This window comes from Bubalus bubalis, chromosome X (genome assembly GCF_019923935.1).
Source record: "Bubalus bubalis isolate 160015118507 breed Murrah chromosome X, NDDB_SH_1, whole genome shotgun sequence".
Lineage (NCBI taxonomy): Eukaryota > Metazoa > Chordata > Mammalia > Artiodactyla > Bovidae > Bubalus > Bubalus bubalis.
The window spans coordinates 127,426,817-127,450,897 of NC_059181.1; the positions used below are offsets into that span (position 1 = coordinate 127,426,817).

At 47.8% G+C, this 24,081-nt stretch overlaps 1 protein-coding gene across 8 annotated transcripts in view; it reads right to left on the reverse strand.

The window, feature by feature from the left end:
- The window catches only part of SEPTIN6 (septin 6), a 75,105-nt gene extending 51,774 nt beyond the window's left edge, over window positions 1-23,331 (reverse strand). For 4 of the 8 annotated variants that reach the window (XM_006046109.4, XM_044937209.2, XM_006046107.4 and 1 more), the window contains exons 1-2: window positions 15,867-15,984; window positions 5,795-5,909 (exon numbers count right to left, since the gene is read on the reverse strand). In XM_006046109.4, the coding sequence (XP_006046171.1) occupies window positions 5,795-5,909; window positions 15,867-15,926 (175 nt within the window). In that variant the 5' untranslated portion in view covers window positions 15,927-15,984. Of the gene's footprint in view, window positions 1-5,794; window positions 5,910-15,866; window positions 15,989-22,225; window positions 22,396-23,179 lie in introns of those variants that run through there. The other 4 variants (XM_044937208.2, XM_006046108.4, XM_044937207.2 and 1 more) reach the window with 4 other exon arrangements.
- Between the last annotated feature and the right edge of the window lie 750 nt (window positions 23,332-24,081).

Here is a 24,081-nt window from a genome sequence, read left to right on the forward strand (position 1 = left end):
TTTGCATCAGGTAGCCAAAGTATTGGAGCTTCAGCTTCAGCATCAGTCCTTCCAATGAATATTCAGGACTGATTTCCTTTAGGATTGACTGGTTGGATCTCCTTGCCGTCCATGGGACTCTCAAGAGTCTTCTCCAACACCACAGTTCAAAAGCATCAAATTCTTCGGTGCTCAGCTTTCTTTATGGCCCAACTCTCACATCCATACATGACTACTGGAAGAACCATAGCTTTGGCTAGACAGACCTTTATTGGCAAAGTAATGTCTCTCTGCTTTTTAATAACTTTGTCTAGGTTGGTCATAGCTTTTCTTCCAAGGAGCAAGCGTCTTTTAATTTCATGGCTGCAGCCGCCATCTGCAGTGATTTTGGAGCCCCAAAAATAAAGTCTGTTACTGTTTACATTGTTTCCCCATCTATTTGCCATGAAGTGATGGGACCGGATGTCATGATCTTAGTTTTCTGAGTGTTGAGTTTAGAGCCAGCTTTTTCACTCTCTCTTTGTTCACTTTCATCAAGAGGCTCTTTAGTTCTTCTTTGCTTTCTGCCATAAGGGTGGTGTCATCTGCATATCTGAGGTTGTTGATATTTCTCCTGGCAATCTTGATTCCAGCTTGTGCTTCATCCAGCCTGGCATTTCACATGATGTACTCTGCATATGTTAAATAAGCAGGGTGACAATATACAGCCTTGACGAACTCCTTTCCCAGTTTTGAACCAGCCGTTGTTCCGTGTCTGGTTCTAACTGTTGCTTCTTGACTTTCATACAGATTTCTCAGGAAGCAGGTCAGGTGGTCTGGAATTCCCATCTCTTTAAGAATTTTCACAGTTTGTTGTGATCCACACAGTCAATGGCTTTGGCATAGTCGATGAAGCAGAAGTAGGTGCTTTTCTGGAACTCTTGCTGCTTTTCCTATTATCCAGCAGATGTTAGCAATTTGTTCTTTGGTTCCTCTGCCTTTTCTAAATCCAGCTTGAGCATCTGTAAGTTCTCAGTTCATGTACTGTTGAAGCCTGGCTTGGAGAATTTTGAGCATCACTTCACTAGCGTGTGAGATGAGTGCAATTGTGCGGTAGTTTGAGCATTCTTTGGCAGTGCCTTTCTTAGGGATTGGAATGAAAACTGATCTTTTCCAGTCCGATGGCCACTGCTGAGTTTTCCAAATTTGCTGGCATATTGAGTGCAGCACTTTCACAGCATCATTTTCTAGGATGTGAAATAGCTCAACTGGAATTCCATCACCTCCACTAGCTTTATTCATAGTGATGCTTCTTAAGGCCCATACTATTTGTCCTTAATTTACCCATGAGTTAACCAAATCACTTCCTAGCTGCGTGCATCTGCCCCTGCTCTTCAGGCTCTCTGTACCTCACCTTCCTCATCTATAAAATGTGGAGGAAGAAACTGACCCAGGGTCACAAAAGTAGGATGTGACAATGCCAGCATTTGACTGCAGGCAGTCTGACACTGCAACCCATATATGCTCCAGTGTCCAATAGGTGCGATACGCTGGTTCACTCAGTCAGTCAACAAATCTTTAGAGCCTCTAATAGGAGCCAGGCACAGATTTAGGAGCTGGGGATAGAGCAATGAACAGGACAGCCACAATCTCTGTTGGCATGGAACTCAGTCGCATGGAGCTTGCCTCTTCTGGCTCCGAATGTTGGAAAAAATCAAGAGGGATGTTTTTGAGTTCAACCAGGAGGTGTCCAAAAGGAAACTCTCCAGGAACTCCTGTTGGCCAAGGGAGCCTATGGACGGGGACAGGGTCCTGCCTGGCTCTGTGACCTTGCCTCTATGCCTTCCTCATCTTGCAGAGACCTGGCAAACAGTGGTGTGCTGGAGCCAGCTTGCCCGGTTTCCTGCAGCTCTTCCCAAGCCTGCATGCAGTGACGTCAAGTTGGCAGTTTAAAACCAGCTATGGTGAGACTTAGCAGCAGCAGCAGCATGGTGAGAATAATGACAGCTGGGAAACCAGCAGATGCTATAAACGATGGCAATGTTTCTCCTGAGAGTGGGTTGCTCGATGCTGACCAGCACACTATCACTGGCAGCCTTTCTTAGACAAGTGGACAGCTGCCTCTCCCAGAGACGGTGGGCTGAAACCATCACCCCCTGACCTTGAGAGAATCCTAGTTGCCCTTCCCCTCCTTCTGCAGAACCTCAATCCTGCTTCTCTTGTATGTTTTCTTCTCCCTAAGTTCAACAGAGCCCAGTTGAGCCTGGAATCCTGAGCAGCTTCAAAGTAAATATTATCATTATGACCCTTTGTGCTCTTCACAGGCATTCTCTGTTGCTGGCACACTCAGAGGGTTGAATCTCTTTGGGGTTCCTTCCCAGTCGAATGTTTGCACTGCTGACTCAAGTGGTTCCTCCAAGGCTTCCTGTACTATATCTAGAATCCTGGGATCCTAGTGATTTCTAAAGCTAAGGGACTAGTAGATTTTTTAGAGGGGGAGGGGAATCTTATGCCATTCAGTAATTATTGTATTATTGTCAACTGTTGGAAAGGAGACATAATATGCTCACACCCATGTGCCTGGCCCTCTAAAAATAATCATAGATGTTATTATCAGGGCCCTTGCATAAAGACTATGCTCTTGATTCATTAAAATTCTCCCTCTCAAAAAAAAAAAAAATAAAATTCTCCCTCTCAATTCCATACTGGAGTGGGTAGCCATTCCCTTCTCCAGGGGAGCTTCCTGACCCAGGGATTGAACCCGGGTCTCCTGCAGGCAGATTCTTTACTGTCTGAGCCACCCACCAGGGAAGCCTGTTTCCATCACACACATGTGCACATATGCATGTAGGGTACTCACTCTGCTGCTGGCAGAGTAACTAGTAACTCCCCTTTTAGCCCTGCGGGTGCACCCCTTGCATGCACCTGCCCAGATTGGGTTAATTTCAGATCAGAGCCTAGCACCAGATAAACACTGCTGTGATGATAAAAAAAAAAAAAAAAAAAACAAACAAACGAAAAAACTGGAGAAGGAAATGGCAACCCACTCCAGTATTCTTGCCTGGAGAATCCCAGGGACGGAGGAGCCTGGTTGGCTGCCATCTATGGGGTAGCACAGAGTCGGACACAGCTGAAGCGACTTAGCAGCAGTGATTAAAAATATCCTAGGTCTCTGTTAATAACCGAGGCTGGGGTTAGCATAATTTTACATTTACTTAAAATTTATTTAAAATGCCTGATCAGAAAAGAAAAGAAAATCCTTTGGGGAAACATACCCTATGCAAACAAAATGGTTTTCTAGCCATCATTAAGTGAGTAAAACTGACCGTTATGCACAGGCAGTAGGCATGAAAGTATGGTCACTGAAGGTTCTGTGAGAGAAACAATCACCTTCAGCGGCCAAGCCATGGACCCTTCGCCAAGTCAGCGACAGCACCCCGCCCCATGGCCAGGCTGAGATGGCAGCCGAAGAGCCACTGTAAGCCACTCGAGACTTAGGGCCAAAATGTGGGTTCTCAGAGCAAGGACAGGCTTGGGAGCCCAGCCAGAGACGGAGATGTATGAGTTGCAGGCTTTTGTGGATCAGGGATGGGGAATGAAATTAACCCAATCTGGGCAGGTGCATGCAAGCGGTGCACCCGCAGGGCTAAAAGGGGAGTCACTAGGGCAGCCATTTCCTGAAACTTCATCAGTAGGGAGAGGAAGAGAAGGGGTGACTCCTTGGGTGTAAGGGTCTCCTTTCTCCCCTTCTCCTCTTGGAGGGTCTGTCCCCGGCAGTTGAGCAATTCTATCCCCGCAGCACAGTGAAGCAGTTACAGTTGTAACTGCCTGGCTGAGTCGGGGTTTACTATTTCTCCCACCCACTTTGCCTGGAGATTGGCTGCTTCTTTCTCTGGGCCCTAGGAGAGCCTGTGTTCCGAATGGCCAATTGCCCCACACTTAGGCTCCCCCAAAGCTGTACCAGCCACCCAACTGCAATTGGTTTGAGAGGTTGACATGGGTGGGCCTTCACTTTTCATCCCCTAGACTTCAGCACAAGTCATCCGGAACTCTGGGAGGAATGCCAAGGGACTCCAACATATTTGTGCAGAAGTTTTTCAGTAATCAAATATTATGTGAAATAAGTTGGCCATCAGCCAAAGATGGGAAAGATCTGGCAGTGCTAATATTGGATGTGATGGCATTTGATCTTGATGTTGATCACCACAGCTGCTGTTTGTTTTGTATCCTTCTCCTAATAGAACTTCATCATAACCATGGGTCGACTTTTGGCATTTGAAGAATTAACAGCTTAGATGTGGATTTTCAGGCCCCTGGTAAGTAACCTGCGAAACATGTATTTTCATCTCATAGACTCAGAGCTGGACAGTGGGAGTGAGTCTTGTCGCTACTGAGTGAGCCTAGCTGACCACCTGTCCCCCAGATGTAGAAGTGGCCTTGTTTTTTCTACTGGTCTTTGAGGGTACAGTTATTCTCCTCCACAAAATGATCTGAGGAGTGCCAGGGATGGAGACAAAAAAATAAAAGAGTCCCATAAAAAGGAATGGCCTTAGTTAGAAAACATCACTTTAGACTACATTAGAGTAAAATATGCAATTCAGTTGTGGTTCAGACCCTCAACATGAATGAACTCCCTATAAGCTCTATACAAAAATAAGAAAAGGCAACTAGCAAGTGTTTGAGTGTTCTAATTGGCATGAAAACTGCCATTATTATGGTATTTATACAGTCATTAACGTTTGGAGGTACGTCACTGAAAATATGCAGGTATGCCTTACTGTACTGTATAGTGAAAATTATATGGTGTGATCATGTTTGTAAATCTGGGATTATTTAAGGTCTCAGCCAAGAGTTGGACAGGACTGAGCACAGCACGGCAGCAAGGTCTAAAGAGATTCTTAAAGAATTTCAGGGAACTGCTATTCCTCAGATGTGTTTGGTTGGAGCGTGACAGTTTCCAAAACGCTTCTGGGTTCTCAAGAGGTGTTGCAGGAAGCGGTTACAGAAGCAGTGGGAGGAACAAAGGGTCAGGCAGACCTGGGTCCTTGTCATGGCTCCACCACTTATCCTGTGTGTACTCAGGTAAGTCCCTTATCCTCTGGAGTTTCTTGGTCTCCATCTGTTCCTTGAGGCTATGAATACCACTTGCTCTGTTCACTTCCCAGAGTCCTAGTAAGGACCCAAATTGCTAACATGGGAAAGTGTTTGAGAAGTATAGTGAGTGGTTCCTGCGGGGATAATTCGTTCATTCATTTCATGTACATCATTGAACTCTCTTTGTGCTGTGATTAGCACAGTAGAGGTGACTAAGACATGGTTCCCACACTTGAGACTAAAGATACACAGATACACTTAAAGGGAATAAAAGAACTTGTCACACAGCTGTGTGGTCCCTGCGCTTAGGCTCAAACTGTACCAAGCACAGCACGGCTGCAGAGGAAACAGACAGACCCAACCCACTGCCCACAGCTGGGAAGCAGGCATCTTTCCACAGCCATTACCTCCCTCCCAGTTCTGCCCTGGCTCTTATTCTCTACAGTCAGAACAAACCTGACAAGAGCTGGTCAGCTCCCTCACAGAATTTCCAGTGGGTGTCACACAGCTCAGCTTCCCCCACCCCCAAGGGATGGCCCCACATTCTGGTCTGGGCAGAGAAAAAAGTGTAATTACAGCCAGCTGCTCACAAAACAAGCAGAGGGATAAAAGAAAAGGGGGAAAAATACTCTTGCAAATAGATCAGAACGACACACTACGGAACCTAATTACCTGCCAAGCCACATCCAGCCATTAAGGATCCATATTCTGTAATAGAATTTCCTGCTATGGAAATACTCACCCACGCACAGGATGTTGAAGCAGAAGCCCTGGCTGACTGACTTATTCACCAGCTGGTCAGGCAAGCTGTCAAACCCCACATGTCCAGCCAGGGGGACCGTTCGGCAACCTTCACCCTAATTTGGAAAGGGAAGAAAATGAGGACGTGCTTACAAGCAACCTGGGTCGCACTTTTCCCATCCCAGTGCCCTCTGTGCTAGGAAGGAACACACACTCGGGGAGTCAGGCTCATCTCCCCTTAGTAGTTCCTGATCCAAAGCAAAATGACCCGTTAGCTTACAAATCATGGATTCTCGGGTTCCGGCATCCTTGAGGCTCCATAATGAATGTCAATGCAGTTCACACGCAGCCAACTACAGAGAGGGCTTGTACAGGGTGGGGGGGTGGGGTCAGAGGATGAGAACACTGGGGCCGGAGGTTCCCATTCTTGGGTTAACTCTGTTGGAGACGATATTATGTTACAGGTGATTGGGAGACTCAATATGCTAACACACATGTAACAAGCTTAGGACAAAGCCTGAAACACATATAAGTGTTCAGCAAACATGACAAAGAAACATCACAAAAGCAATTTCTGGGACTTCCCTGGTGGTCCACCATTAAAGAACCCACCTTCCAATGTAGTCATTGCTCCGTGGACAAGGAACTAAGATTCCACATGCCAAGGGGCAACTAAGCACAAGTACCACAACTAGAGAAAGCCCACATTGGGCAACGAAGACCCAGGGCAGCCAAAAAAAATTAATAAAAATTTAAAAAGCAATTACTCCTCTCCCTAGGGCACTTTTGGGGATCTGACCAAGGTGGCACAACATACAGGTTAAAAATCAGGCAGGTCTGAGTGGGAGTCCCACATTCTCCACCTCCTGCCCTCAGACAAATTTACTGAACTTCTCAAAATCTCCACATGTGTAAAACCAGACAGTAGTAGTTACTACCTCGTAGGACTGGTGTGAGGACTGGATAGGATAATGCTCTTCAAGCCCTGAGCATGGGGCACAGAGTGTGATAAACACTCCAGCAACTGTAGCTGCAGCTCTTGCTGCACTGTGACGTTCTCCTTCCCCTCAGACCCTCAAACAATAGGCAATGCCATGGAACACTTTGTGATAGTCCAGCTACACAGCTGCCCTCAGCCTGCCCCAGGTTCCCTGGTCTCCATCGGGGTCAGGTAAGCCATTCACAGCCCTGGAAAGCAGGGGGCCTTTGCTCTGCCTGCAGGTCCCAAGGGTTCTCATTGTTAGCGGTTCTACAAAACAGGGAGAACCTCACACTGAGGAAGGCTTCCAAGGAGCCAGGGGGCAGGACCGAAGGGGTCTGCTTGTACTCAAGAAGCCGGCTAAGTGCCGGCGGCCCCAAGGGAGGGGTGCAGAGAGGAAAGGGGAAGCGGGAGACAGCTGAGCTAGACAGGAGGGGTGGGCTACACAGGGAGTCAGACTTTCTGGTTGGTGGAGTCCACCGAGATTTCCGTATCCAGAAAGGTGCCAATCGAAATCCAAAATGAACACAGGAGGTGCCAGGAGTCCTGTTCCAGCATCACCAGCTGTGCTAGCAAGCACCTCTCAGGCTGGACGGGCCCTGCTTTTCGACTCAGACCATTAGGGTAAACTTTTGCACTGAGACAGACGGACTGCTTTGGCGGGGCGGCCCTTCAGCAGCTGGCATTGGCACCACTGGTTCCCAGACAGCCCTCCTCCCAGCATGGGATCCAACTCTCATCGGTGTCACCAGGTCATTGAAGAGCTAGGACGAGTGCCCGTGACTGCCATCTGGCAAGATGGTTACCCTCATACATCCCACCCCACACACTCCCAGCAGAGTATTCTCAACAGACAACCATATGCCATCACTTGGTCCTGGCTGGTAGATTCTGGACCCCAGAGGGGTACCTGAAGACAGCTGAGTTTCATGAGTGGCCCGCATCACTCAGGGCTTGTTCTACATCTGCCCCTCTTTGCCTTCCCTCACCCCTTTCTCCTTCTTTTTATCAAAACAATCAAAGAGAGATATAAGTTTCCCACCATTCACTCTTGGTCCTCAAGGCTGCAGGAGAGACAGAAACCTAAGAGCCCATCTGCTTTCTTGATGGAGCCTCCTACTTAGCAGATCAGAAATTGGGACGGACTCAGAGTCGAGGTTTCCTGAGCCTATTTTATCGCCCCTGGCTGCCTCTTCCTGTCTCCAAATTTGGCACCATGAAATTTCCAACTGCTCCAAGGCCTCTGGTCCAAGTGCCAAAAGGTGAGGAAAGGAAATTTTCAAACTGAAGATAGTGAAGGGCAGTGGGGAGGACTCTATATCTTATTCTTAAAGATTTAGTTCATTGCCAAAACCTCACCAAACACCCCTCAAATGGCCATAGTTATCTCCCACCTAGCCCAGTGCTGTGAGTGCCTGAAATAGCTGAACAAAACATATGGCCTTTATTCCCCAGGCAATGGGGTTTGAAAGGGGCATTTTGAGTGTTTTGAGCAGGAAGGACCATGACACAAGTGGTATTTTCAAAACATCATTCGAGCTGCAGGGCACTTGATCAGGGGGAGGAGAGAGAGGGCAGGGGCAGGAAGATATATTAGGGGGTGACTCCAATAACGCTGAACTGGCAGAGTGACAAGCAGGCACTGTGACAATAAATGCTGGCTGAAATGAACTGATCTGACTTGGGACTCAGGAAAGAGGAACAAATTTGAGAGCCATCCTAAAGGAAGAATGAGACTCAGTGAGTGTTGGGGCAGAGAGTAAAGGAACAATCAAAGCTGTCAGGCTGCAAGGTCCTAGGCTTCGGAGCTTGGATTGATGTCACCAAGGGCAGAAAGAGGGAAGCCAGGAAAGGGTGCTTTAGTGGAAAAGTTGAAGATTCTCATTTTAAACAGCTATTATTTTTAAATTACATTTATCAGATTTTTATAAGAGTAATCAATGTTCACTGTAGAAATTTTAAAACATATGGAAAATTATAAAGAAGAAAATAAAAATCACTCATAATATCACTCTCCAGAGATAATCACCACTAATATTTATGTGTGTTTCCCTATAGTCTATATACTTCTTTCTCTCTCTCTTTTTTATTTTATTTTTTTACAAAATGGGATAAATCTGTATATACATTCCTTTTCATCACCTGGCTTGATAACCTGACACTTAATATAGTATGGATGTTCTCTTGAGTAATTAAGTATATTCTAAAATAATACTTTTTTGGCCATGTAACATTCCATTGTAAGAATTTACCACATTTTCTCAACCCACCTCCCACTGCTAGACCTTTAGCCTATTTCCAAGTCTGCAACCATTTTAAGTAATAATTCATGTTCTTACACGTTTGCATAGTCTCTGATTATTTCCTTAAGGTAAATTCCTAGAATTAAACCCTGCTGGGTCCAAGGGCACACACATTGGAAAGACTTCAGTACACATTGAGAAATCATTCAACAGAGAATATTACAAATGTCTATTTCCAACACCAGTGTGTGAGCATGTCTGTTTACACATACTTAAGACTAGCACTGAGCTTCTGAAACTTTTTAACCATCATGAATTTTGTCACTGGAAAATGGCATCATGTCACTTAATTTGCATTTTATTAGTGAGAGTGAATATTTTTTTATTGTTCAACTGTGTACGCAATTGTGTCTATGTATATGCGAGTTGCCTATCCGTGTCTTTGCCCATTTTGTTAAAATGGGTGCTTGTCTTTCTCTTCTGGATTTGTAAAAGCATTTTCTATATTAAAGAAAATGAGACAGTTTTGATTTTATGGTGACATGTCTATCTCAAAGAAGTCCAGGAGGTACTTAACAATATGGAATTGCATGCTCAGGGAGAATTCAGGACTGAGACAAGTTTAGGAGTAAGAAGCATGAAACTGGATGTGTTCTTCAAGAGACAGTACAGGGAGAAAAGAACTAAACATTGAATATAAGAAATGCCCACAAGTAAGGAATGGGAAGACGAAGAGAATTCTTCCAAGAGGGAGGGAAATGATCAGGAAAGTAAGAGATGACCCAATTAGTTTTCTATCACCATAGGCCAAGGTTGAAGTCAGGAATTATTACAAAGAAATAACCATTGGTCTGGATTTGGTGAAGGCCACTGGTAACTTTTAGAATCCTTTTTTTTTTTTTTTCTGTCTTTTTATCTGGTGTCCAGTACTAGGAACTAGGGAACGTGGGATCTAAATAATGTGTCTTTCTTGCTAACCAAGATTTAAGCAGTAAATTGCATGTCTCAGTCCTTGTAGCTGAGAAAGCTTCAAAAATGAATTTGTAAATGCAGTTCCTGCTTTAGGAAATCCTGTCTGGCGAGCACCATTCACTCCTGCTTTGATGAATCTTAGAAGATGTCAAGGTCACCGTTATGAATATCAGTCCCCATTGTTCAGAGGTAAATACATAGAGGTGAAAAGGACAGGATTTGGGCTGAGTGGACACTGACCCTATGACAGCCCCCGGAAGTTTCTCCACCCCCCCTTCCTCTCTGGTGGTTTATCTCTCCCATTTCTCCTTAAGGTGGCCTGATTAACTGAGGGCCTGATTACTTTGATTGCAGTTCATTGAATGTCCCTGGATTACCAAGTGCACAAGAAGAGATGGAACTGGCAACCTGGCCCAGCACATCTGTCACTAAACTCTTACCATCTTGAGTATCAGGTGGTGCCACGTCTGAGGCTTTAAACTGAGATGCTAGAAAGGACAGAGCCACCAAAATGTTAAATGGCTCATCTCCCATGACCCTGCAACCTTCCTGGAGAATCTACTCTACAGAAACTCACATGCCTATACAAAGATCCATGTATATACAATACAAGGAACTTCATTACAGTATTATTTATAATGCTGAAAACCTAGGGGAAAAAAAACCTAAATAGCCGACAATGGGAAAATAGTTAACTAAATTATGGTAAGTGCACATTCTGGAATATTCTGCAGCCATTAAGAAGCATGCAGTAGGTCTAGAAATAAAATTACAGATCTATAAAATAAACTTTTGGTTACCAGGGAATAAGGAGGGGCAAAGATAAATGGGGAGATTGGGATTGACATACACACTACTATATATATTAATAAAATAGGTAACTAATGAGGATCTACTGTATAGCACAGGGAACGCCACTCGATACTCTGCCATGACCTATATGAGAAATAAATCTAGAAGAGTAGATATATGTATAACGGAGTCACTTGCTGTACACCTGAAATTAATACAACGTTGTAAATTAATTATGGTGGTGGTGGTTTAGTCACTAAGTCTTGTCCAACTCTTGATACCCCCTGGACCGGAGCCCGCCAGACTCCCCTGTCTGTGGAATTCTCCAGGCAAGAATACCAGAGCGGGTTGCCATTTCCTTCTCCAGGGAATCCTCCCTATCCAGGGATTGAACCCACATCTCCTGCATTGGCAGGCATCGCAGGTGGATTCTTTTCTGCTGAGCCACGAGGGGGGCCCAAAGGTCAAGAAATCAACCGTACTCCAATACATAAAAAAGAATGCAGTTGGTCTATAGGTACTGATGGGAATATCTGAGACATGTTATAGTAGAAAAATAGAAGCTGTGGAACAATAAGCACAGTATTCATGTGTCGATGCATGCAAAAATCCTTACATGTGTGTATTGACACATACATGTATGTGAGTGCAGAGAAAGGCAACCAAAAAGACACCTCTTAAAAACCCAGAACTCAAGCTACCTCAGGAAGGGGGACCGGAACTAGGGGCTTACTGGGGGGGGGCGGGGGGGGGTAGTCAGTGCGCTTCTGCGCTGCTTGATTCTTTTACAGCATGAATGTATTCACACATTACCTGTGTAATTTAAAAAGATCTTTAACACACGAAAAGACAGTTCTCACTCAGCTTTGCAGCAGGGGTAATTAGGATGCAGAGTCTGAGAGGAGCTGAAAGGAAGGCAAAAATGAAAGTGTGCTCCTGAGAATTGCAGGAGCCCCACTCCCCTCCCCAATTGCATTTCCTGTTTTCGCCTCATCTGCAGGCACCTGCGGTTTTGAAATACGTTATACCACATTTCATATCACAGGCAGAAACACCGCTCTCTTTCTCTTCCGCCTCCTCCCCTGAGAACACGCCAATTTCGTGTTTTAATTGAATATTCGAAGGATCACGTTATGAAGAACGAGTGAAGGCGGTTCCAGCTGTGCATCAGTTTCCCCTTGCTGTGATTCTGAAAATAAAGAGTCCCGAAGCACCCAAATGGGCCATTTCTGTCCCCTCCTTCAACCTTTGTGGCATAGGAAAAGGAGGGTCCATCTGTCTCCATTTCAAACTGGGGTGGAAAAAAAACCTGGGGTGGCCAACTTAGTAGCTGTCATTCTGAAGGATAAGACCAAAACAAAAAGTTTGGAACTCATGGCTGATAACCGGGCTTGCCCTTGACTTTCTTCCTCTGGCCTTGGCACGGAGATGCTAGGAAAGGACAGAAACACGGAAATCGGATTCTCTCTGGCAGCCTCATGTGTCACTTCGTGGTGGGCCTGATTTCTCACACGTTCCCTTTCTCTACATCCATCCTCAGCTCTGACTATTGACCTCTGAGAGACCCTGAAAATCTTCAGGATGTTCAAACTCAATGAATAGTTCAGTGATGCATGATGGACTATTAAGTGTATGGTAAAAAACCATATTCATAGTCAAGGCTATGGTTTTTCTAGTGGTCATGTACGGATGTGAGAGTTGGACTGTGAAGAGAGCTGAGCTCCGAAGAATTGATGCTTTGGAACTGTGGTGTTGGAGAAGACTCTTGAGAGTCCCTTGGACTGCAAGGAGATCCAACCAGTCCATTCTGAAGGAGATCAGCCCTGGGATTTCTTTGGAAGGAATGATGCTAAAGCTGAAACTCCAGTACTTTGGCCACCTCATGTGAAGAGTTGACTCATTGGAAAAGACTCTGATGCTGGGAGGGATTGGGGGCAGGAGGAGAAGGGGACAACAGAGGATGAGATGGCTGGATGGCATCACCGACTCGATGGACGTGAGTCTGAGTGAACTCTGGGAGTTGGTGATGGACAGGGAGGCCTGGTGTGCTGCGATTCATGGGGTCGCAAAGAGTTGGACACGACTGAGCGACTGAACTGAACTGAAAAAACATATTCTAAGAATATTTAATAGCATAGGAACATGATCACCAAATACTATTAGGTGAAAAAAACAAAACCTTGTATATACAGGATCATCCCAATCATGGGGGAAATAAGTATATATGCATTTTTAAAAGCTTGGAAGAATATATACCAAAATGGTGACAATGGTCCTTTGGGGTTGGAGGGGCTGTAAGAGTTGGTGCTTTCCTCTGTTTTCCAAACTTTCTACAGTAGGCACATTTTAATTTTATAATCAGAATTAAAATGTTCTTTTTTTAAAAGCATCCATGATGATATTTTCCTAGGCAGGAAAGTAGCCTCAGATAGTTTAGCAAAATCTTTTTTTGTTGTTGTTTAGCAAAATATTTAGTTACAATGAAAAAGTTGCTTTATGTACAGATAATCAGACAATTCAGTTAAGTATTCAGCTTTCAGGCTGTTTTATTGTATATAAAATATTTATTTTACCAATAATACAATAAAACCTCATTATTTTCCTTATTATAACATAGGTGCATGCATACTAAGGTGTTTCAGTTGTGTCCAACTCTGCAACTCTATGGACTGTAGCCCCCCAGGTTCCTCTCTCCATGGGGATTCTCCAGGAAAGAATACAGGAGTGGGTTGCCATGGCCTCCTCCAGGGGATTTTCCCGACAGGTTCTTTACAACTAGCACCATGTGGGAAGCCCCATTATATATATGTATATATATATAAAACATTATTATATAGTATATTGTTGTTGTTGTTTATTATATAGTATATTGTTGTTGTTTAGTCACTAAGTCGTGTGTGACTCTTTGCGACCCTATGGACTGTAGCCAGCCAAGCTCCTCTGTCCATGGGGTCTTCCAGGCAAGAGTACTGGTGTTGGTTGCCTTTTCCTTCTCCAGGGAATCTTCCCAACCCAAGGATCAAACCCATGTTTCCTGCATTGGCAGGCGGATTCTTCAGTGCTGAGCTATCAGGAAAGCCCCGTTATGCCTTATTATTATAAAGTATAATGGGGACTTCCCTGGTGGTCCAGTGGTTCAGTATCTGCCTCCCAGTGCAGGGGACATGAGTTCAATCCCTGCTCTGGGAAAATCCCACATGCTGCGGAGCAACTAAGCCAGTGTGCCACAACTACTGAGCCCAAGCATCCTCTTGTGCTCTGCAACAAGAGAAGCCACCGCAATGAGAAGTCACCACAGCTAGAGAGTAACTGCTCGCCGCAACTAGAGAAAACCCACAAAGCACAAAGTTGTTGAGGCCAAAAACAACAACAACAAGATTCATGTGAAGCAAGAGGCAAAGTCAAATCGCATAAGCTGATGAAGCAATCAGGTGGATGCTAGCCCTATTTGCTGCCTCCAGTGTTGTCAAGTGCGTGCATGCCAAGTCGCTTCAGTCGTGTCTGACTCTGCATGACCCTATGGACTGTGGCCTGCCAGGCTCCTCTGTCCATGGCAGGTGGGTTCCTTACCTCTAGCAAGTGACAAGAGATGCAGGTTCGATCCCTGGGTCGGGAAGATTCCCTGGAGGAGGGCAAGGCAACCCACTCCAGTATTCTTACTTGGAGAATCCCATGGACAGAGAAGCCTGGTGGGCTACAGTCCATAGGGTCGCAAAGAGTTGGATACAACTGATAGAGATAATCATGACCTGCATTGTCAGCCATAAGAGCACAAAAGCACTGATAAGTTCCCAGAGGTTAAAAATAAAAACAAAAGCAAAAAACTCCAGTATGCCTAACACATGAAAATCAGGATTTCCCTGGCTCTGATTAAGCTGGGCTGAGGAAACTGACAGTAATAATAATGCCCTAACTGAAAGAGAGAAATCTGGGGGCCTTTTGGATGAGACATAACGCCTGCAAAAGCCAGCATCACACCTTGGGGGCCCCAATGCCTTTCAGTGGGGGAGTAACTTAGGGGATCCTGGGGAAGCACACAGGAAACCATGCCCCCCCATGGAGACAGAAGGCCCAATTGTGGCAAATCCAACTCTGGGTTTTAATACACTGGATCAACTCCAGAGTGGCTTTTCTTCCTGTAAAAGGATTCACAGCAGGATTCTATTAAATACCTAGCTCTCCTAGTGCATTTAAAAGGGGATTCAATAGACAAAAATTCAGCTGTCATGTACCTTTATAGGAAGACAATAGCTATATAGACCTACACGGATAGACAGACAATATCTGAAGGGTCGTTGCTTTTCATTCCAGTTCCAGAATCCCTGCTGAGCTAAAAACCACTGGCTTGCTTTCTCTACAACAGTCTTTCCACCCAGCTCAAGGAGTCAAAGCAGGGAAAAGGTGGACTTAAATTCTGCCATCTCATTTGGAAGCAAAAGCAGTCAAGGACCTGAAAGAAATTAGGCCAGAGGACTAGGACAAGAACCCTACGCTGTTAGAGCTGGAAACGCCCTTAAAGAGCACTTCATCCAACCGGCTCATTTTACAAAAGGGGAAACAGAGACTCGGAGGGAGGAAGTGACGTCTCCCCAGTCACACAGTGATTTCGAGGCAGAGAACGGTGAGGGGACCCTGACAAGCAGACAGGCACTCTCAAATGGAAAGGCTGACTCAAGTGGCACAGAGATTTCTTTCTGCTGCTAGAATTCCAAGACACGGGGCTTGGGGCTGATGCTAGTCAGGAGGAGAAGGGTGGTGGAACAGGCTCATGAAGGCTGGTGCCCCTCTTCTGCCTCTTCTCTCCCACCTCCAGCTCCCAGTTCCCTCTCTTCTGACTAAGGCCTGAGCCTCAGTTTGGCCTCTAAGAGCTCCAGGGCTACTGAAGCCAACCGGCCAGATTCTAGGTAAAAGATCTCCTCCACCTCAGGCCAGGGGTGACCCCTGCCCAGGGTGGGTCAACTTTCCCACAAAAGCCAGACAGCTTCGCTTCCAATCAGGCCATTTAAACAGAGTCTCCTAGGTGTTCTGGCCATTGTTATCTCCAATCTGTTAAAAAGAGAAGAAAAAAAAAAAAAAGGTTTACTCACAGGCCTCTGGATGAATGCCCAACTGTCCTCTGGGGAGCCTGAATTTGCCTCTGCCTCCATCTGGTCTCATTTAAAGGGGATCTGAAAAAACCCAGTTCCTGCCTCAGCGCCAGTGCTCAGAGCTGGGGCCTCTGCTGCAAAAGGAAACCGAACACGACCTCACACCTCATCAAGGCCGTGAAAGCAAGCTCGGCCCCTGCTACTCCAGCGCTTTCCTCGGGGATCAGAGAAGGCCCTGGCCAGAGAAACCTGAGCCCTGGGTCCTGTCCCTAAGAAGGCCCGCAAATCTTTCCCGCAGTCCCCTTTATGTGAGTGGAAGGAATGACCCGACTCTGAGGCCAGTGGTGAGCATGCTGCGTAATTCAGCAGATGGCTGCCTCTAATGAGAAGACACTGCAGAAGCACGAACGTTATTTCTCCCCCTCCCAAGCATGTGGCCTCCTTCCTCTGTGCAGGCAGCAGAGAAAACCCACGGTTTCAAATCCCAGCAGCAGAAGCCTCCTCCTGCCAAACCGAGGAGGAAGGGTCTGTGTTTCTAATTCATCCTGCGCCCCCCCTCCAGTTGTTACTTAAAATAATCCATCATTACATGGCTGGTGGCTCCAAGATTTTTATTTAAAGCAATATGGGAAAGAAGAAAGAAAGCAAGCCCACACATAGCCATGACTGTGCTATCTGGGGTTTAAGCTGAGAATCTCTTTTTAACATCAGAGCATCTCCCAAGCACCCAAGTATAGTCTTTCTTGACCTCTATGGTTAAGTGTGCTGGGGGGAGGGGGAGATGCAGTGAACAAAGCGGGAAGAGGGGACATGTCAGGATTTTTATTTCTTGGAATCACGATGACAAGGCCAGGGTTTTTTAAAAACTGAATTTGTATCATCTGGTAGATGTTCATTGCTTCACCCACTGAGCAGCAATAACACTTTGGACTAAGTCGTTTGGTCTCCCTGAACCCATAAAATGAAAAGAACAATAATACTCGTCCAGGAATCTGTTGGGGAAAATGGAATCATACAGATGGAAGCATTTTGAGATCATTGAAAGACACATGTTACACTCATCCACGGTATTCTTTTTCTTTCTTTTCTCGCTGGTTCTTTCTCAAATGTGGTTTTAATGTACACGCGACTGAAAAGCGGTCCTCAGTTGTTCATACTAATATGAAACCACGGCTCTGATAATCCAGAAACCCAGGAAAGTCCAGAAATCAGTCCCATTTAGTTCTGGAATACCTTTTCCCAGGGGACTTAGATTCCTAATTAGTTTTGCTCAGGCTAATGCTATGGGTTCGCTCCCTTACAGCACACAAAGGGAGGGGCCGTGCTGGGTAACAAAGCCAGCAATTAATAGAAAATTTACAGCAGAGACTACAAAGTAAATGCTGTGCACAAGACTGCAGATCAAAATCTCATTATACTATACAGACAAATTGCTCGGTTGTAATGCAGTTTTGTAATAAGAGTGCTGCTGACACTCACATTTCCGGGTTTTAGGATATGAAGAGGGCTTATTCTGGCCTCTCATCTGGAAGCTCTGAGAGGGCTGTCGTGTGTGCCTTGCCCACCACTATATTCCCAGCACCTGGCACAGAGCCTGGCAGTCAGTGCCCAATAAACACATGCAGAAGGAATGAATGAAAATAAAAGTATGTGAATTAACAAATTAAATGTTCCCAGCCTGGGAGCAGAAGTGAGTTCTCCCCCATCTTCACACCTATCCTTCTGGTGGTTAAAGTCCTCAGCAAGCCTTTCCTGTCACCCACCACCACCGCCCCCCCAACCCCTGCCAGGGCTGGATCAGGTCCCCTTGTAATGAATTATCCTAGCAGGCAGTAGCTCACCGCAGGGATAATCATAGTTAATCATGCCTGCCTCCACTACTAGATTGTAAACTCCCCGAGGGTAGGGGCCATGTGGCATTTGCGAGGAGGAGGATGGACATTCACATTGCCCTACAACTTCTAACTTTGCAAAGTCTCAAGCACACAGAAAAGTTGGAAAATAGTACCATGATCATCTACAGACCCTCAACTTAGATTCATGAAATTTTACTATTTGGGGCCATGCAAGTTTTCTTCAGTGCTGTACTTGCATATGCTGTATTTGCAGAGATATGGGTGAATGTTACAGTTTTCCTCTCCCCGTGTGGGGTAGAATATGACTTTTAGTTGGAGGTGGTGGAGATGGCTGAGGCAGGGCACTGCAATGGGAATCAAGGTTAAGTGTCATTTGATAGCAAGACCAGAGTGCAGCCACCTGTAGGTGGTACCCTGGCAGCATTAGGCCCGGCAAGCTCTTTCTTTAGGGAAAAAGACCATTATCTGGCTGCCACTGAAGAAAAGTATCATTGTCCACATCGTGGGATTGGTTCAAATCAGAATCAGTAAGCCCCACTTTCTATGGGCCGGCACTTATAGGCTGGACCCTAAAAAGCAACATTGAAAGAAACAACTCAGTGCAAGAGCCAGCAGCTGTGGCCTCTGGTGCCTTCCTAGTTACCTTGGACAAGACATGGAACCTCGCAGTGTGTGTGTGTGTGTGTGTGTGTGTATACATATCAGTTCAATTCAGTCACTCAGTTGTGTCCATCTCTTGTGACGCAGTGTGTGTGTGTGTGTGTGTGTGTGTAAAAATACCAGTTTGGTTTAGTTGCTTAGTCATGTCTGACTCTGCGACCCCATGGACTGCAGCACGACAGGCTTCCCTGTCCATCACCAACTCCTGGAGCTTGCTCAGACTCATATCCATCAAGTTGGTGATGCCATCCAACCATCTCATCCACTGTCATCCCTTTCTCCTGCCTTCAGTCTTTCCCAGCATCACAGTCTCTTCCAGTGTGTCAGTTCTTCACATCAGGTGGCTAAAATATTGGAGTTTCAGCTTCAGTATCAGTCCTTTCAATGAATATTCAGGACTGATTTCCTTTACGATTGACTGGTTGGATCTCCTTGCAGTCTAAGGGACTCTCAAGAGTCTTCTCCAACACCACAGTTCAAAAGCATCAATTCTTCAGGGCTCGGCTTTCTTTATGGTCCAACTCGCACATTCATACATGACTAGTGGAAAACCCATAGCTTTGACTAGATGGACTAAAGTCAATAAAGACTTTAAGAAAATGGTCTACATAAAGATAAAAATAAACCCTTAAAATATATTTGTGTGTATATAGTCTAGTGGTTTTCCCAACTTTATTCAGACTTAAATTGAAGAAAGTACGGAAAACCACTAGACCATATATAAACATATATTTTTAAGGGTTTTTTATGTAAACCGTTTTCTTAAAGTCTTTACTGACTTTGTTACAATATTGCTTCTGGGTTTTTCTTTTTTATGTTTTGGTTTTTTGGCTGAGAGGCAGGCGGGATCTTAGCTCCCCAACCAGGGGTCAAACCCACATCCCCTGCATCAGAAGATGAAGTGTTACCCACTGGACCACAGGGAAGTCCCATTAGAGTATATATTAATAGTAGCCCAAGCCACATCACAGGTAGGGGCTGGAGATGGGAACATCCCAAGAATCTTCTGTAGTTCTCTAATTATTTCCCCATGTACACAATTAGTCTCTCCAACTAGACTAGAATAAGTGTAAAAGCCAGGAAGTACGTCTATTACTTTTTTTAGTATCCTTGACCAGGGCTAGCCATAGTGCTGGACACTTATTAGTCAATCAAATAAACCCTGTGGACACGATAAACAAACAGTTTTGTCACAAAGAATCTTTACGGTGTTCATTCAAATAGGGTGGGGTTGTGTTATGGACACAAAAGCTGAGCTATTAAGTTGCATGTGTGCACAAATAAGGGTCCTACCCAGGAACTCTAAGGTCTGTTTTTGTCACTAATGATGTTATCTTACAAGCCAGAGTGACCCTCAACTGACTCTGGAGAGACCAGCCCATCCCTCACACACACCAGAGCACTACTTGCATGGCACTGTATCTCAGAGCTCATTAAAAAGAACTCCTAGGCTAGGCACACTTAGGTTTATACTCTAGTCTTCTTTTCCCAAACCCCGAATATGCCTTTGCTGAAAGAAACAATCAGCAACCAGAAGTCTAAGGTCTCCCAAGTTAATTGCATCTTCCCCTGGTGAATTACAACTTCTTACAGACACAAAGGCAAGCAGAGAGACAAATGACACAGAAACAAGAGCTTCACTGACTGGGGGAGGAGGGGGGCCTGGAGAATGACGTCAGTTTTCCCAGCAACCCATTTATCACGATAACAAGGTCTCAAGGGCTCTGGCTGCTCTTTCAGCTTCAGGATCTGGCATACAATTTTGTTCTTCGTTGTAGAGTAGGGCAAGGCCACCCAGAGCAAACTGGAACCAAGCAGAGCAATCCAAGTGGCCCTAAACAACCCCCTCCATTTTTAGAACAAAGGGGATCTCTGGGTAGCCCCAGGTGAAACACAACCTTCTGGAAGGTTCCCCTTTGCTACATCTGCCCTGCAACCCTGATTCAGGCTAGAAGAACTGGTGAGAGAGTATGGGCAGGTGAGTGCAAATTCATTAGCGGACAAGAAAAATCATTAGCGTCCTTCTTGGTCACTAAGGATGGAGCAAGTGTAATCTAGGGGACTAAATCTCCTTAAGGCATGCCATCACTAAAATAGAGGAGCATAAAGGCACTGAGGGAGCCCTCAAAACACTAATGCAATACATATTAGAGTGCCAATCTTGGGGAGAAAAGAATTCACTCAAACGCCATTATTACAGAGCATGGTCTCCCAAGGACTCCTAGTCCTTCCACACCCTGAATGCCTAAAGAACTCCAGGCTGGGGTCTTGCAAGGCAGTAGGGGAGGATCCAAAGAAATCACCTTGCCCTTCCCAATAAGAACAAGATGGTGGAATAAACTTAGCCGTATCCTGTAGAAAAAATACTACCAGATTCTGGATTCAGATTTTGAAAACAAATCAATTTCAATTACACCAAATACCTAGAGGCTATATATATATTTTTGCACTAGAATTGCATTGCATGGACTATTTCCCTAAATAAGTATGACTCTGTGTGTGTGTGTGTTTCAGAAATTTTCATCAAGTAGTAGGGATATTTACTGTCATGGGATCTGACCTAGCTCTACTTCAGTCTCCTTCCTCACTTCAGGGTACTGGTAACTGTGGGCTTCTTAGAAATCCCAAACACTCAGGGAGGAATAGAAAGGCCAGGTTGTTCCCTCAAGTGGAAACATTCCCCTCCCTTTGCAACGAAACTTCTGGTCTAAAAAAAAAACCATGGAGCCTCAGGTCACTTCAGTATAATTTCTCTGCACATCCCAGGCTAGAAAACTTCAGTTCGTTAAACGAAGATTTTTTTTTCCAGAGTCGGCTGCCAACAAAAAGAGAGAGACGGCATCGCTTTTGCAAGCGTCACACTTATTTTCCTGAGTCCCATGACAAGAAGGCAGCGCCACAGGTTTTGGCACACAAGCCCAGTCACACCCGAACTCGCACCGGAGACAGATCCCCCCACCCCCAGGGTCCCGCAAAACCCGGGTCAGGTGTCAGAAACGCGCCAAAATACGCAGCCAGCCAGCACCTACAGGCCAGCGGACTGCAGCCCACACAGACGCACAAATGAGACCCAGAGGCACACAGCACAAGCAGACGGGGAGAGAAGCGTCCGGACCCAGGGACACGCACCAGGGAGCTGAGTACACTCCCAGAAACAAGCGGACGCATCAAGGGTCACAGACAAGCTGGACACCGGCGTGGTCCGCCCGGGGAGGCACGAGTGCGCGCGCACGCACTCACACGCACAGTGATACACACACACACACATACACACACACACACACACACGCAGTCACATATGTAATGCATATGGAAAAACCCTACCCCAGCCAGTCACCTCCCCGCCCCCCTCACCACTCACCGCCTCCTGCCCCAGGCTCACCCCAGCCCCACGCCCCTCTGGCTGAGGAAGCCCGGGTCCCGGCGCGTGGCGGGGCGCTGGGGCGCGGCCCGGCCCCCCGAGGGAGCGAGGCCAGGGTGCCGGGGACCCAAAGGGCCCGGCGGCTCCTGCGGCCATTCATTCGGCAACGCCCCAGCGGCGGGGCCGCAGCTGCAGCGAGGGCGGCGGCGGCGCCGGCTGCAGCTCTTGGGCAATGCAAGTTCAGCCGCCGGCCTGCAGCCTGGACCAGTCCCCCCGCCTCCCCCACCCGCCCGCCACCACGGTTCTCGGGGACGGAAGGCTGGGGGACTGAGTCGCTGACCCTAGGAGCAGAAGTCCTGCCGCGCCTGGTCTCCTGGATGGTGCCCACTGCCCCTCCTTGCGGCGGTGGTGACGGCGGCCAGGTCTCCTCGGCTCTTCCGAGGCCCCCGGCCCCGAGGCTGGCACCCAAGCCCCGCACTCACCACCTGGCGAGCTATATCGGTCGCTGCCATCGTTCCTGCGTCCGCCAGGGCTGCCACCGGCGCCGCCGCAACGGGAGCTAGAGCACAGGAAACAGCGGAGCTCCTCCGACAAAGAGAAAGTGTTACACTTTGGGCGCAACCAAGTCCGGCGGGGGGAGGTGCAAGGGAGGGGCCCCTTCGCTGCTGCTCCAACCCCGACCTCTCCTCTATCGCCCACCCCCTCGGAAGTGGGGTGCGGCGTGGGGGTGGATTTAACGCGCCGCTTCCCTCTCCTGCGAGCAGGGTTCCAGCTCTTCCTGCAACCTCAGTTGTAGGCCTGTGCGAAGGGAGGCGGGGGCTCCCCTCGGTGACCCAGTCCTTTGCCCGCCCCCCCGCCACTGGGCTCTGTGGTACGTCCCGACCTCTGCTGAATTGTCACACCCCCCTGCTCTCGCCTTACATCCCTGAGTCCCCAGACCCCTGAGGCTGGAAGGGAGCCCCCGCCCCTAGCCCCCGGCGCGCACCGCTCGGCGGCTGACCCCTGCGGGCCTTCTCTTCCTCCTCCCTGCATCCCGGACCCCATTTTTCTGCCCACCGAAATCTCAGGGTGCTTGGAGGGGAGCGGCCGCTGCTGGAGTCTCGCTGCTCCACCACACCTCCCCCACCCCGGCCCTGGAGGGCTGCTGAGGCCGGTGGGGGACCCGGAGGGAGAGAGCTGTGGCAGGTGCCGCTTCCCAGCAGAGCTTAGAAAGGGGGCGGTTGGGGGAAGCCGCACTGCGGGCCCCGCAACTGAGATGTGACATGCGGTGTCCAAGGCCAGGGGTCCTGACACGAAACGCCCCTTCTGCCCTGGGGTTTCCACGCCTCGGGTGCTGTGGGCTGTCATTTCCGAGCTCACCACCGTTGGGTCCCGCGCCTCCTCTCCCCACCGAGCCCTAGGCGATCGGCTTGTGAGCGGAGGCTCGGACGACTTACCCCCCTGTAGAGCCTGGACCGCTGGCAACTCTCAGAGGAGGGGCCGGGGGCTGAAATCCCAGCTCCGTGGAGCGGAATTTCGCCGAGGGACGCGGAGCAGCCTCCAGCGGCTCTGTCCCGCTCCCTGATTTCCCCTTAACCTTGGGTCAACCCGAGGCTAGGCGGCCGCAGTGAGCAGAGGGAAACCCTCCGAAGGCAGAGGCTCTGCCCGCCTGCTTTCCTTTTCCTCTCGGCCCTCCGTCGCCGCGGGTCCCCTCCCTTCCCCTCAGCACTTCTCCCTCTCTTCGGCCTGACGCCCCGCAATGCTTCTCCTGGCCGTGGACCCTGCTAGATCCCTGGCGTGTCCGAGGCCGGAGCGGGCGGGATCATCCACTCCACTCCTTAAAAGGGCAGGCGCCCTGGTCTCTGAGAGGGACTCGGATCCTCGAGTGGAACCCGGGACCGCGGGGGGAGACAGATCCCTGGAGGGAAGCCCGGCCGGAGAGGGGGCCGGGATGCGGCGTGGGAGCTGGCCCAAGGCGGGAGCGCCTGAGGTGGAGAGGAAGGAGGGAGGTAAAAAGAAAAACGGGAAGCACTGAGAGGGAGAAGGGACCCGACCCGGAGGCCCACGCGTGGGGAAAAGGGCAGGCAGAGAAACTGGGGTGGCTATAGGAGGCGCTCCTATGGCCCTTGATTCCACCTGCCGGGACAGTGCGTGTCACACGGTCTCCGGAAGCTCTTCACGTGCGTGTGAACGTTGAGAACAACGACTCCGCAAAATGCATCCCCAGAGCCTACTTCGGGGCCTGGCATCCACCAAGCGCCCAATTAAGCACTTCCTGAACCGGCGGACAGAGGGTTTGGACTGGGGCGGGTACAGGAGAAGGAAGAGACACAATCCGGAGGTGGCTCTGTAGGGACAG